At 58.1% G+C, this 14474-nt stretch overlaps 2 protein-coding genes across 2 annotated transcripts; both read right to left on the reverse strand.

Moving 5' to 3' along the window:
• Window positions 1-78: 78 nt before the first annotated feature.
• On the reverse strand, window positions 79-1581 carry HAMP (hepcidin antimicrobial peptide). The gene is made up of 3 exons (XM_010950083.2): window positions 1443-1581; window positions 380-439; window positions 79-284 (listed from the first exon to the last, which is right to left on the reverse strand). Exons 1-3 carry the CDS (start codon window positions 1527-1529, stop codon window positions 180-182), a joined length of 252 nt encoding a protein of 83 aa, XP_010948385.1. The 5' UTR covers window positions 1530-1581; the 3' UTR covers window positions 79-179.
• A 2203-nt stretch (window positions 1582-3784) lies between these two features.
• On the reverse strand, window positions 3785-13894 carry USF2 (upstream transcription factor 2, c-fos interacting). The gene is made up of 10 exons (XM_074369805.1): window positions 13284-13894; window positions 12967-13013; window positions 12737-12855; window positions 12400-12600; window positions 11833-11983; window positions 11623-11710; window positions 11272-11330; window positions 4775-4869; window positions 4519-4647; window positions 3785-4429 (listed from the first exon to the last, which is right to left on the reverse strand). Exons 1-10 carry the CDS (start codon window positions 13343-13345, stop codon window positions 4340-4342), a joined length of 1041 nt encoding a protein of 346 aa, XP_074225906.1. The 5' UTR covers window positions 13346-13894; the 3' UTR covers window positions 3785-4339.
• Between the last annotated feature and the right edge of the window lie 580 nt (window positions 13895-14474).

Genomic DNA, 14474 nt, shown 5'->3' on the forward strand with positions numbered 1-14474 from the left:
GGCCCCTCACAAGACAGGGGCCGCAGCGAGTCTCCGGTACAGGCTTTTGTCAAGGAGAAAAGAGAACACAGACTTCGGTTTGGAAAATAAAAGCGTGAACCAGCCATTTTATTCCAAGACCATTCACCGAATGTTGGAAGGCAGCGGGAATAAATAAGTGGTTGGGGGACAGGGCGGCTCTATGTCTTGCAGCACATCCCACACTTTGATTTGTGACAGCAGCCGCAGCAGAACACGCAGATGGGGAAGTGGGTGTCTCGCCTCCTTAGCCTCTGGACCACGGGCTGTGGGCAGGAGGGGCGCGTGAGCGAGGCCTGGGCGTAGGGAAGGCAGGGGGTGGGGTGGGGTGGGCTCAGAAGAGGGTGTCACGTGTTCTCACCGTTAAGCCAGCTGCAACTCCAGCTGCGTCCTGGGTCTGGAGGTCTGCAAGCTGTCTTGTCTGTGAAAGCCAAAGAGGTACTGAGGATGGCAGGGCCTGGGCGGAGCCTCAGACTTGCTCCCACCAGCCAGCTCATCCCCAGGTGGTTAGCATCCCCTGGCTCAGCTGCAATCTTTGGAGTGAACTTGCTTTCTGGCCTCTTCTCATCGTCCCACAGGTGGGTCTCCTGCCTCCAACATCCCAGATCTGTCTCCTCCTCTCTCCACAGCTGTTAACTCTTCCAGAGCATTCTCCCTGGCCTGGATGCTTGCCCCTTGCCAGCATCTCATCCCTTACAATCCATTCCCCAACACATTATCAGTCAGTTCTCAGCTTTTCCCATTTCAAAAGCCTGCAGGGCTTCCCCTGCATTTGGAGGAAAATCAGTGTTTGCACAGTTGCCCACAAGACCTGGCATGACCACGGTTTGGTCTCCAAGTACCATCTCCTTCACTCACCAAGCCCTCCGATCCTCAAGTCCACCACACCTGCCCCCACCTCCGTCTTGGCTTGCGGCCCCCTTCTCTTATTCTCCAAGTCATAGGTCAAGTAACATTTCCTCACAAAACAGCCCTTGATTCCATCTAAAGCAGCCCCCTCCCCCCGCTAACTCATCATTACTCTACCACCATCTTTTAGTTATTCATGAAGAGCACTCACTAAACACAAGAGTTTACTTTTTTTAAGTTCACCGACTGATTCCCTGACCATGACGTAAGCTCTATGAGAATATCTCCTCTCATCTCCTTTGTTCACTGCTTGATCTCCACTGTCTAGAATAGGACCTAACACAGAGCGGGCACTCAGTAAATCACTGTGGAATTAGACTGGGGTCCCCTGGTTGCTGCCACTCTGTACCCCATCTCTGCCCTTGAAGCAGCTGCCCGTCCCCCTTGCCCTGCCCAGTCCTGAGCTTGGCCCTGTGCTGGGGTCTCCAGCTGCCCTCAGCAGCCCCCTCCCAGGGGCCTGGCTCTCCCTTCCGATTCCAGCTGCCCAGCCGGTCCCCGGCCCAGGGGGTTCTCACCTGGTGCGGGAGAACGGAGCCACTGGTCAGGCTGGCCAGGAGGAGCAGCAGGAGGCAGGCAGCCCGGATCTGCATGTTCAGTGCCATTTTGCCGTCTGTCTGGCTGTCCAGTTGTCAGGTGGAGGACTGGCTCTGCAGTCTGGGGACCCAGTTACAGTTGCTTTTATGGGACCTCCTGGCGGGGCGGGGATGCTAAGCCCCCTCCCCTTTGGCCCCACTCATTTCCAAGAAGGTGGTGGCGCCGAAAAGGCGGGAGAGATAAGCGGGAACCGAGTAGCAGGGAACAGGGTTGTGTCACCAGCAGATGTGTGTCCAGGAGGTGGGGCAGCCGCGGCCACAGACACATGCCTCTGGCCAGCCACCTGGGAAACACTTTCCCCAACGTGACATCACCCTGTTGATCTCAGAAAAAAATTCCCTTTTGACCCAGGAGCTGAACTGGTCACTAAGCAGGAGCAAGGTGTCCTCCTCCCCTAAACTTCCCGGAGGATGGCTGTCGCCTGCCAGGTCCCTGGGGGCTTCACTTCTGGGAGGGGTCACTGTGACGGCCACATGCAGGAGAGTGTGTCTGCAGGAGCCCCCAGCATGCATGTGGGGTTTTTCCAAGTGTCAGAACCTTAAGTTGTGGTCCTGGTGTCTGGGAAATGTTCTTGTGAACTTTTGGCCAAAAAGATGGCAATGACAGTGACAGCTACCATCTGACAACTGCACCTTAGAGGCAAGCAGATGTAGTGACTCCTGTGTTAACTCAGCCCATGGGACCCTCCTCTGAGCAGCTCCTGCCTGCCCCAGTCCTGGATCTGCTCTGTATTCAGGGGCCCTAGATGCCTTCTCAGCTGCTGACCCCTGGCTGGCCAGCTTCCCAGACCCTGCCCCTGAGACAGAAGCCCACTCTGCCCACCTGAGACTGATTCCCTTCACTTTACAGGAGAGGAACTTAAGGCAAAGATGAGGGCTCTGCCCAATCTTGCCTGGTCAGAGGCAGAGCTGGGCTTCCAGCCTGACCGGGGCCTGTGCCCTTCTCACCAGGCTCTCCTGCCTCCCTGAAAACATAGGAGGGCACAGGGGTCTGCTGGATCTGGCTCATAATGGCTCCACAAGTAGACTGTGCGTGTCTCATGCCAGTTCCAGTCAGAGGCACTGTGCAGGTACCTGGAACCAGCAGCGATGGGGGTACAGGAGTACTTACACTGCAGACATCAGTGAACACTACAAACCAGGCTTTTCTTCAGAGAGCCAGTCCCCTACACTCCACTGGAAGGGGAACTGACTGTGGCAGCCTTACCCCTACCTATGACCAAACCACCTTACGGTGCACATGGCCCGGAACGGCAAACCTTGACTCCGGAGACGAGCCCTTGGCCATTTTCCCTCTCCCACTCACTCCAGGGCCATCTGGTGTCAACCCTACCACCAGAGCCTGGGTACGGGGCTGCCAAGGGATGAACATTCTTCCCAGCCCTGAATTCCTGCCAGGGCCCGCTGGAGCAGCACAGAAACAGGGGGCCTCCAGAAAGTAACGCTGCTCCCTGCCACCTGCCTCCCCATTTACTCCACCTTAGGGTCCCCCTGCTGCACACACCCTCACTCTCAGCAAAACAGGCTCAGAGGAACAGCCAGGAAAAGGAGACAGGGCTCTGGGAGAGAAGGAAGGGACCAGCGGGGGGCATCTGGGGTGGGCGCAGCGGGGCGAGCCCAGCAAGGTGATCAGACTCGGCAGGCCTAGGTTTTTGGAGTGGCTGGAGTTGCACACAGGTTGAGGTTGAGTCTGGTGAGGGGCCGCACACTCACCCCCGGGGGCCACAGCAGCATCCCCCAGCACCGCTAGGCATCACTGCATCTCGGCTCAGGCCAGGTTTCATCATCAGCCAGGGGCAGGGGTCACAGCACAGGCGCCAGAGCTACAGCGCAAGGCGACAGGCTGACGGGCCAAGCCTGGCTTCCTGGCCATCTGCCCTCCCTGGGGGTGGGGGGCTCAAGGCCAGGCCCCACCATTGGCTGGTGAGGAGGGGAGGGCGTCGGCCTGGAGGGGCAAGGCCAAGAGCCAGTCTTGTTTTTTTATGAACTGGTGACATGGGAGACCCCAGTCTCTCCTCCAAAAACATGGGACGTGTCCTTGACCCCAGCTCCCCCTGCCCCCACGCCATACATGCACACCTGGGGCCTCAAAGAGGCTCCTCATTCCTTAATTTCACCATCCATATCATCAACAGATTGGGTAACAGGCAGTACAGGATGGCAGGGACTGGAACACCAACACAGCAGCTGAGGCCCTATCCTCAGGAGCTCTGCACCGGCCCCAGACCCCCTCCCCATACCCCAGATGGACAGATACACAGACAGACAAGGCGGGGCCACATGGGGCCAGTTTATTGCAGTTAAATACCTCTCTCTCTCTATTTTTTTTTTTTGTCCATTTCTCCATAAAGAAAATTAAAACACACTCACACACCCAAAGGGGAGCAGGGTTCCAGAAACAAGAGGTGGGGTGGGACATGGCCTCCCTGCTTAGGTCCAGGCCCCGGGGACCCCCATAGGCTCCCCTCCTTCCCGTAAGCACCCTGTCTCAGTACCTCTAGAGACCAAGGAGGCAGAGGCATATGGCAGGGCCTCTGTCCTCCTCCCTTTTGCCTCCAGGCGAGACCAGTAGAAGTGCCGGGGCTTCGTGGGGGCCGCCAGAAGGGAGACAGACAGTCGGGGGAGGGGGGGTCATCCTTTCCAAGTTGAGGAGAGCGGTGGGCGCTTATCCACAGAAATGCATGATTTCTCTCCATTTTTTGTTAAAAATCTACTATAAAAAAACGCAGCTGGGGGAGGGGCGTCTGTCCCTCTCTGTGCTAAGGGCTGGGGAAGGGGACAGCGGAGGCCAGAGCCCCCGCCGCACGGTGGGGTGGGCGTCACTGCCGCGCGCTCTCGCCCACCATCTCCAGGTTGTGCTGCTGCAGCTGGGCGCGGAGCACGGCGTTCTCGTTCTTCAGCTCCTCGATCTGCGACACGACAGGGGACAAGCAGCCCGGGGCTGGCTCCCCGCGTCCTGGGGTTCCTGCCCCCCGACAGCCCGCGGCCTGGGCCTCACCTGCTGCCTCAGGAGCTCGTTGTCCATCTGCAGCCGCTCGGCCTCCTTGAAGGTCTCCTGCATGCGCTGGTTGGTCTGGCGCAGCTCCCGGATGTAGTCGCAGGCCTTGGACAGGATCCCGCCTTTACTCTGCGGGGTGGGCACCCGTCAGCCGGCGCCACCCGGCCTCAGCCCACCGGCACAGCCCAGGACGGGCCGCCCGGGGCTCTGCGGGCCAGCCGCAGCCCCGAGGGCAGAGGGGCCGGAGGACACTCACCGCTCCCGTCTTGCTATTATCCGCATTACAATCTGGAATGATTTTTGAAAGCTGGACGATCCAGTTGTTGATCTTGTCTCTTCGCCTCCGCTCCACTGCGGGAATGACAGCAAGAACAAGGCTGTGGTCACAGGGCTTCCTCTGCGCCGAGGCCATTTACCCCCAAGGCACATGCCAGGAGACCCAAGGCCACCGAGGCCCAGCGCGGGCCCAAGGTCACCATAAGCCAGCACGGGGCCGGGATCTGAACCCAGGCAGCCTCCCGGGAGGAACAAAGAAACTCTCGCCATCAAGGGCCACAGGCACCTGAAGGGCAGAACCAATGGCTGGGGGCTGTGGGGATCGTTCTGTTTCCCTGCCCCGTAGGTTTTAAAAAATTTGAGCTAACATTTAGAATTCCACATAACAATTGGCCTCTTCTGAGAAATGGAGGTGTGACTACGGTGGGCACATATTCTTGGGAGGCAAGACCAGGCCAGAGCCCCTGTACACAGGACCCAGCGCCCCTCTCCAGTCCCCATGGCCCCTGCGTCTGATTCTCCACAATCCTCGGGTCTCCCCTGTGTTCTGGGGCCCATGATCTTGTCTTCCTCTTCACCCTGAAAATGACAGTCTGAACACGCCTCACATCTACTTAAAATCCTTCTCCAGGGCCCCAGTAGCAATCTCAGCAACCCAGGCTGGCACTGGACCACCCAGGAACAACATGAACCCTATCCTGAAGGCCAGGTTTGCAAACTAGTGGTAGGTTTTACTTAAACGGTCCAGATTTGTGGTTTTATTTCATAAAACGCCACCATCTCACTATGTCTGCTGAGTCAAGTGGCAGCTGCCCCCTTCAGACAGGGCTCACGTGTCTTCACTCTGGCTCCTTACCAGGCCCATGTCACGACCTGTGACAGCAGCCTGCCATCTGCCCACATTGCAGGCCAAGACCCCTGTTTGGCTTCCTGAGCAAAGCCCTTCCTTACCCACTCTGCCCAGCAACAGGTCCTGCTGAGGACACACAAGTCCCCACCCCACCAATCCCCAACTCCCCTGCCAGGAAGGCCCACGAACAAATGAAGGCAGTGTTTGTGGAGGAGGGGGGACAGGGCTGGTAAGTGGGATCTGGAAAGGAGAGCGAGAGGGCATTTTCTTGGGGTTGGGTGAGGGTCTAGGGGAGGAAGACAAAGGTGGGGTGGGCCAGAAGCACGTCCCTTACTCCTCATCTCTTCTGAGGCCAGCACTGCCACACAACCCAGCTGTTCCCTCAAAGAACGTGCCTGGCCACTCACAGGCAAACCCAACTGTCTTGTCCTCTCCTGCTGCTCGGTCCTGTCCATTCGGTGCTGGCCAGTCTTTCCCCACCTCCAAGTGTCACTCACTTTGGCCTAGGTGACAACACTCTCCCACACAGACCCTCCTTCTCCCTCTCTTCTTTCCACCGAAACTTCCCCCAGACCACGGTCAGAACGGTGCCCAGGCTGGAGCTTCACCTGATCCTGGCCCTAGGGTCAGCCAGTGCACAGAACCTGGGCCCCATTATTCGTGCTGAGTGAACCTCCCTGGCAGGGACAGCCATGCCCTACAGTCTCCGGGAACTCCGTGGCCCAAAGCAGCAGCAGAGCTGAGTCTAGCCGGGGCCTGGCAGCACCGCCACCACATAGCCGGCAGCATGTTTGGGTCTAAGGTTCCAACGGAGGATCTCGACGGCAGACGGTGTCTCAGCCTGTCTCTACCCTTATGCAGTCCAGCATCCCCGGGCCCGGGCACCAGGCTGCAGCTCTACCCCACGCACTCACTTCAGGCCACTGGGGCGGGGTTGGGAGGGAGGCGTGGCACACCTTCCTCAGTTCCCATTTACTTCTTTAAAATGGACTGCCCACCCTGCTGTGCGCAGGGCACTCCATGAGGCCGGAGTCCATGGTGGACTCAACCTCTGTCCTGCTGGCACTCACAGCACCACCAGGAAATGCACGTGAACAGGAGACACTGACACCACAGGATTACGTGTTATAACTAAAGGCTGTACTGAGTGCCCGGGCAATGCCAGGGTGGAGCAATGCCAAGAGTGAGAGTGAGAGTGGGGTGGGGTGTTTCTGCAAAGAAAGGCTTAGAAAGGAAACATTTGGGCTGGTTTCTGAGAGGAGGGACATAAGGTAGACAGGTGTCAAAAAGCCGAGAAATGAGGGGTAAGGGTATAGCTCAGTGGAGGTCCTGGGTTCAATCCCCAGGGCCTCCATTAAAAACAAACAAACAAACAAACAAAAAACAAAACCAGAAACAGTGACACGGGAATACTTTGGTCGGTAGGGGAGTGGGGCAGGGTGGCAGGAAAAGGTTGTAAAAACCAGTTGTGAAGGACCTGAATGTCCCACCAGCAGGTCTGGACCTCATCTTCTCTTCCCCAGGGGTCTAGGCCCTCGAGTCTAGGGCCTTTTCATCCCTCTGTGGTGATGTAGTCAGGCCTGCAGCTTGGGCAGACTGAAATGGAGGAGGATCAGTTAAAACCCAGGCCATGTCCGTTCCACAGAGTGCTTCAGTCATATTCACAGAATATTCAAAACATAACTTAGAAGGAAAATCTGCAGACTGATGGGAGAAACAGACAGATTCACAAACAGAGCTGGAAACATCAACTCCCCTTCTCAGTAATGGGCAGGACAAGGAGACAAAAAAATCAGGACTGAAACCTGAACACTGTCAAGCAACTTGACCCAGTTATCGCTGAGGGAACACTCCACACACAAGAGCAGATAGCCACGCTTCTCAAGTGCACACAAAAACTTTTACTAAAATAGACCACGTCTGGGGCCATAAAATAAATCTCGATAAATTTCAAAGAACTGAAATTATATCCATAGGGTATGTTCTCCAATCACAACGAAACGAGATTAAAGTCATTAACAAAAAGACACTCAGAAAATCCAGAAGTATTTATAAATTAAACACACTCCTAAATAACCCAAGTCAAAGAAGAAATTAGGAGAAAAGCTAGATGTTTTGAACTGAATGATAATGAAACACAACATATATCCAGACGGGACGTAGCTAAAGCCGTGTTAGATTGCAATCTGCAACAATAAAGGGATGTACTGAGAAAAGAGAAAAGCCTGAAGTCATCCTTAAAAGTGGGGAGCAGGGGGAACCCCAGCATATTTAACTCAAATTAAATAGAAGGAGTAAATTAGTAAGAGTGAAAACCAATTAAATAGAAAAAGTAATTCAAAAATCAGATTTCACATCAAGTTCTGGATCTCTGGCTTCTCAGAGGTTCTGGCAGCAGTGGCTGGTGCTGGGAGGCTGCCCGTCAGGTGGGACACACAGGCCCCAGTTCACCGTGGGCCATCCACCCACTTCCCACCACACCAAGTGTACTTAGTCCCTCAGGGCCCCGCAGGACTTCGCAGCCCAGAGATGGGCTCCTGTGGTACCAAGAAATGTGGGAAAGAGGGAATACAGGAGAAAGAGCAGATTTGAGGTCCATTCCACCTCAGCACAGCCTCTCAGGACTTGCGGACGTGAGGGAAGAGGGCAGAGCTGGAGGTGGCCGGGCTCTCAGGCCCGGCTGGGTAATCGTGACATGGGCAACTTCTGCTGCTCTGGAAGAACCAATGCTGCACAGGAGCCTCGGGGGAGGATGGGGGACAGGTTCTGTTTTGGACAAGTTGGGTTCAAGGTGTTTCAAGGACATTTAGAAATGGAGATTCTGAAAGGGCACTTCAACATGCGGGCCCGGAGCTCCAGAGAGATGGCGCAGAGACAGCTCTGTGCGCTGTCAATATGCAGGGGGCGGGGGAGGCCCTGGGAGGACACCGAGGAGCAGGTGTCCTTCTTGGAGGGCCTTTTTGGAGTCACATACTTTTCTGGAGAAAGCTCGCAGACCCTCTCCCGGGAGAATTGATGAACACTGACAACTGGGGACAGGGTCTTGGGGACAGTGACCAAACCTGGGCCTAATGTTTCACTCTCCCGAGGTCACTGGAAGGAGGTGCCGGGCCGTAAGAACCACCAACAGACAAAGCAGTTTCTAAGCTCACCTGCTGTGAAGAGTCACCTGGGGAACTGGTTGAGACAGAGACTCCCAGGCTTCCTTCTGACCTGCCCATTCAGCGATTCGTAGGGACAGTCTGCAGATCATGATTGTTAACAAGTTTCCCAGAGTGACTGGGGACCCCTCCTCTGAGGAAGGAGAAGCAAGGAGTGTAGGAGAACCAGACAGGTAGAGCAGAAAGGAACATTCCCGAAAGGAGGGAACAGGCAGGGTCAGATGCTTGGAGCGCAGACAAGAAAGGAAGCCAGTCAACTTGGCAATGAGGTCGTCGTGGGTGACCTTAAATGGAGCCGTTTTGGTAGAGAAACCAGACTGCCCATGGTACATGGGGGATGGCGGGGGGAGGGGTGTTGTCAAACACTCCGCAGGTTTGGAGAGGGGGCAGGCTGCACCTGGAGAGCAAGGGCAAGGTTATGAGCAAGACTGACTTATAGCACGAGAAAGATTCAAGACTGTTTGGAAGTGGATTAATCCTCTGAGAGGCTAAGAGTGAGAGTGGGGAGGAGGGTGGCTGGGTGGTACCCCCAGAGCTGTTTGCTACAGTCTTACCAGGAGGCACACACCCTGCTGGGGGGCTCAGTCGCAAAGCACTGCATCCTTGCTATGAGCCTCTGGGGTAGTTGCGCTAAGTCATTCTTACAGGAGACTATGAACAGGCAGAGAGAGTAAGAACCAGCCTAAGGTCACACAAGCAGTCAGCAGCAGAACCAAGACTGCCCGGGTAGCCAGTCAGAGGCCCCTCAAACCTGCCACACCCAAAACCAAGCTCCAACTCACCCCTTCCCTTTAAACAGACCTGACCCCGTCATGAAACACTGATTCAGAAAACCTTGATTGTTCAGCCTTAGAATCTTCTCCCTACCCGCCCCCAAGTCCTTTTCCTGTCCTGTCTGAGGTTCACGTCTGCAGTCACCGCCCATTTTCCTAGACTCTGGTGTCGCATCACCCTTACCACCCAGCCTCCACACACAAATCTTCTGCTGGCTTCCCTTCAAACTAGAATAAAGACCCCAGAGGGGGGGTGACCTCAGGAAAGCCTCTGACAAGGCCCCACGTGGTCTGGCCCTGGCCAGTCCTCCCACAACCCCGCCAACTTCCTCTTTCCTTTCCCAAATTCTGCTTGTCTCCAAACACACCAACCAAGTGTGTGCCGGCTCAGGCCTGGGTGTTGACACTTGCTGCTCCCCTCTACCTGGGACTCCTCCTCGGGAACGTGGCTGGCCCACTCAGGCCTCAAGTGTCACTTCTAGAAAAGCCTAGAGATCACACTGCCGCCATAACCCTGCACCTCCTTTCCTGGCCTTACGTTCCTTTAAGTGATTTATGACTTTCACTACCTGATGTTACTTTGTAGCTTTGTGTAGTTTCTGTCTCTCCCACTGGAGTGAACGCCCTGGGAGGGCCAAGCTGTCATCTGTTCTGTTATCTGCTGTATCTGAGGCCTACCACAGGGTCTGGCACATAGTATGTAACATACCTGCTGGGTGAACGCTTAAGCTCACCGAGCAGCTGAACACAGCTGCATGAGTCCAGCCCCAATCAAACATCTTCTGGACTCTCAGGGCCTTGCCCTGACATTCAAGGCCCTCCTTGACCCTCCCAGCTCTCTCCCAAGCATTCCACATGGAACCTCTGCCATAAGCCAACCAGCACCCCCAAAGCAGCCTCACTCCACCCTGCCTTCCTGCGCTTCCCTCTGCCAGACAGGCACTCCCAAAGGCCACCTCCCTGGAGAAATGTCACCTGACCCCGAGTCATTGTTCTGTCAGACACCAGGCTGAACTACCCTGAGCTTCGGTGACACTCCAGACCCGGCCCCAGACCTGACACAGAACATGTACTGTCCAGCCTAGACTCCACCTTCAGGAAATATCTGCTGAGTGACATGTGTGGGTGGAAGTGTCCCCTGGACTGGTGAGTGGCTACGTCCACTGCAGTGGCTGCTGATGGGGTTTGGGACTGGGGTACCGCATGGAGGGCCAAAGTGACCTGAGGGTGGGATTTGGTAAACACCAACTGAGAAGGACAGGATGCTCCAGCCTCAGCCAGAGGCACAGCTTCCTGCAGTTTCATCTTCTGCCGTGCCCTCTCTTAGAGCAGAGCCATTTTTGGAAGCCAGGCTGGCAGGGCAATGAAGGACTTGAGCAAAAGAGCTGTCATGTGGGAAGGCAGGCCCAGGAGAGTCAGAGAAACCCAGCATTTCAAGAGGAGCAGAAAAGCCATACGTGAATGTGAAGCTTGCCATTTAAAACACTGGTGGTTAACTCAAAGTCACTAGCCACGATGACAAACCACTGCAGCTGGTACCTCCTGCCTACCTGCTCCTGACAATGAACTTCTCCTCCGTTTCTACCTTCCCAGCCTTCAACAAACACTCCTTGCAGCACACCCACTGAACTATGACTTCTAGCACCGGGCACGGCCGTGCCTGTGAGGCCCAGGTGCTCCATCCTGACCTTACCTTCATTGTGCTGAGCTCTCCTCCTCTCGTCCCGTGGCGTTCTCGTTCCATCGATTTTCCTAGAAGAGGATGGAAAAAATGGGCTCGAGTCATCTCAGGGCCGTTTGTCCCAATGTTTATTAAGGAGTCAGACTTAGAAATTATCTCTGCAAAATAAATCCACATGGAGAGAGAAAAAGGATATCTTATTTACTTTAACTAGGGAAGCAGAAACTGACCACAAAATACACCAACTGCCTGCTGTGTGCTCAACTGCCTAGCTCCCATTCCAGAAGACCTTCCCTTTCTGGGGCCCCCGCACCAGGCCCTCCCAGTGTCCTCTACTCCTGGGGCCAGGTCTCCTGCACATACGGGGAGTAGGGGTGCGTCCGGGGTGCAATTGTCCTCTGTGTTCCTGTCTGAAGCACGTCCTGGGGCGTCATCATGACATAAAACTGGCCTGCAAGAAAAGCAGGGGTTAGTGCTACAAATGGGGACAGAGTCAGAACTGGCTGGGGGCTTCCCTCCCTGCTAGGCCTGTTGCCTCCCCTGCCTTCCGCCCTGGCCCCTTCCTTCCTTTACCTCCGGCCTGCAAGCTCTGGTCTGTGGTCTGTACGGACACAGCCGTGGTATCTCCCACACTGGACGCTGGGAAATAGGCAAATCGTGCCTCCCCACTGACAGCCTCAGCTGCCGGGCTGCCACCATTGCTGAAGGGATTTTGGATTACAGCCTAAGGGGTAGGAGGACACAGAGGCCACCCTTAGCCATCTTTGTTCCCCAACCCATCTTCTAGTTGCTGTGTTTGATGTTTATCATATTCTCTACAGAGAGTAAGTAACTCCTCTGTGTGTGCCACTCTTCCCTGTGTCTCACAGCCCTGATACTTGGCAGGTACTCAGCAATCACTTGGTGAACTGACCCACTTTTAACTCTAAAAGGCTTTCCTGTTACCATGATCCCCATTTTACAGAAAAAGAGAAAAAAATATGCTCCAAAAGTCTTGCCCAAAGTTTCACTGTGCAAAACAGGGATTTGACCAGAAGACCTGAAGGCAGCATCTGTGTCCCACCTGCCCTACCCTTGGGGCTCCCCCAAAACAGAGTCAGTGTCCCTTCTCCATCCCCCCAGAGGTTACTGGGCACCTACCAGTGGGAAGGGCGCTGCGGGACCTGGGGGCACAGAGGCAGCAGCGGGGCCGGGGCGCTGGGTGGCGCCATCCACACCCACCTGGGTCACAGCCTGCTGCCCCCCCGCGAAGGCAGCCGTAGACACGACGCTGACGGCGCCTGCTGTGTCGCCCTGGCCGTCCAGCTGACCATCAGTCACCTGGACTACGCGGTATGTCACCTGCAGGGGGCGGCAGAGCAGCGAGACCCGCGCTGGGGCCCGGGCAGGGGCCAGGTCCGAGCCCCTCCCAGCCCGCCCGCTCAGCCCTGGGCTCAATCCTCCACTTCCCCGCCGGGGTCCGGGCCCGCAGCCTCACCTGTCCTCCATTATTCTCTGTGCGGAATTGGTACTGGATGTTGTGGTCGCCGAACGCCGCCTGCTGGACGCTGGCGATGGCCACCGCCGTCTGCTCCTCCGCCCCAGGGCCGTCCCCGCCTGCGGTCGGAGGAGGGTAGGGGGGATGGTCAGAGGTGGCGCGGGCCGGGGCGCCCCCAGTGCCCACCTCGGGCGCAGGCCGCGGCCCCGGTCGACCCCGCGAGCACTCACCTTCCTGCAGCTCGACACCCTCCTCTGCCTCGGGTCCCTTATCGTGACTGCGGGGAGGAAGGGAAGAAGAGGGGGTCAGGGCCAACCGCTCCCCCGCCCCCCTGCCCAGGTGCAGGACTCCCATGCCGCCCGGCCCAGTCTGGGGCTGGGGCTCCGCCGGGACCGGGGGCCAGGGGTATTTCGCGCGGGTCCCCCCTCCCTCGCGGCCTCCATTTTGAGCTGGGCCCGGCGGCCGCTGGGGATCATGGCGGCCCGGCCGCTCGGCCAAAGGGCCGGGGCTGGGCGCGCGGGGGCACGGACCGGCCGGGCGTCCTTACCTGGAGGCTGCAGCAGCGGTGGCCGAGGCAGCGGGATCCAGACCCGGGTCCAGCATGTCCATGGGGGGGTGGGGGCGGGGGGGGCGCCGGGCCCGGGGGGGAGGGGAGGGGAGGGGAGGGAGGGAGGGGAGGGGGCGGGCGGCCGGGGGGGCCCCGAGCCCGGCGCTCACGCCGCGCGGCAGGAGGGGACGGAGGAGACACGGGAGCCGCTCGCGCTGATCACGGGGACAAACAGTGGGGTCATGTGAGGAGGAGATGCCGCCGCCGCCGCCGCCGCCGCCTCCGCTCGCTCGCCCGCGGGCCGGCTCCGGGCAGCTCTAGGCTCCAGAACGCAGCGAGGCCGCCCCCCGCCCGCTGCACGCGGCCCTTGGGCCTCCTTCCCTGAGCAGCCGCCGCCGCCGCCGCGACTTTTTTCCTAGACCCGGCCCGCCCTGGATGGCCGTCGCCTCTCCCCTGGATCGCCGGCTCGCGCGTCCGCCGCCCGGCCTGGCCCAGTCCGGCGGCGGATCGCTGCTGCAGCGGCCGCCGCTTTCTATTTTTTCCCCCTTTTTTTTCCTCCTTTACTTGAGCTGCGCGCGCGCGGCGGCGGCGGCGGCGCGAGCCCGGGGCCGACGCGCGCTCGGGGGGAGGGCAGCCCCCGGGGAGCGCGCGCGCTGTCTGTCTCGGATGGAGGGCGGGCACGCGGGCCGGGTCTCGGTGGGGCGGGAGGTCGCCGCCACCGCCTTCGCGGCCGCCCGGCATCCGCCGGCAGGCCGCCTGGGTGGAACGCGGGCCCGGATGGAACGCCGGGGGACCCGGAGGAGGGGCTCTTGTCGCCGAGGACGAGGCAGGCGGCGGGGTTTGGAGACAGAAAAGTAGGTCGTGGGGGAGGGGAGAATGGGGTGGAAGGGAAGAGGAGCGCGCGCGCGCGCCCCCGGTGGTAGGGCTGAAATGCGCGATGGCGGGGCCGCGAAGCGCATGCGCACATCTGGGCGGGGCCGGGGCGCGCACGCAGGGCGGGGCGGGGCCAGCGTGGGGCACGTACTCCTGGCCTCGGAGACTGGGAGAAGGCAGAGCCGGTCCTTTCCTCCTGGCTCGGGATGCAAGTCTCATGAGAGAACTGGACATGCGGCCTTTGCAGACACAGACACAGCAGCTGTTGGGCTCCCCACCTCGCGCAGTAAAACAAACGATTCCCTCCAGACTTAGGAC

This window comes from Camelus bactrianus, chromosome 9 (genome assembly GCF_048773025.1).
Source record: "Camelus bactrianus isolate YW-2024 breed Bactrian camel chromosome 9, ASM4877302v1, whole genome shotgun sequence".
NCBI lineage: Eukaryota > Metazoa > Chordata > Mammalia > Artiodactyla > Camelidae > Camelus > Camelus bactrianus.

What these genes read in the sequence shown, in the direction of transcription:
- USF2 (XM_074369805.1), bottom strand. Translation starts at nt 13,345, where the DNA reads ATGGACATGCTGGACCCGGGTCTGGATCCCGCTGCCTCGGCCACCGCT. An exon ending in CAGAGAATAATGGAGGACAG is followed by an intron (nt 12,601 to 12,736) that starts GTGAGGCTGCGG and finishes CGCCCCCTGCAG; the next exon opens with GTGACATACCGCGTAGTCCA. An exon ending in GAGAGCTCAGCACAATGAAG is followed by an intron (nt 4,870 to 11,271) that starts GTAAGGTCAGGA and finishes TCATTCCCGCAG; the next exon opens with TGGAGCGGAGGCGAAGAGAC.
- HAMP (XM_010950083.2), bottom strand. Translation starts at nt 1,529, where the DNA reads ATGGCACTGAACATGCAGATCCGGGCTGCCTGCCTCCTGCTGCTCCTC. An exon ending in GCTCCGTTCTCCCGCACCAG is followed by an intron (nt 440 to 1,442) that starts GTGAGAACCCCC and finishes TGGCTTTCACAG; the next exon opens with ACAAGACAGCTTGCAGACCT. An exon ending in GAGTTGCAGCTGGCTTAACG is followed by an intron (nt 285 to 379) that starts GTGAGAACACGT and finishes TCCTGCCCACAG; the next exon opens with CCCGTGGTCCAGAGGCTAAG.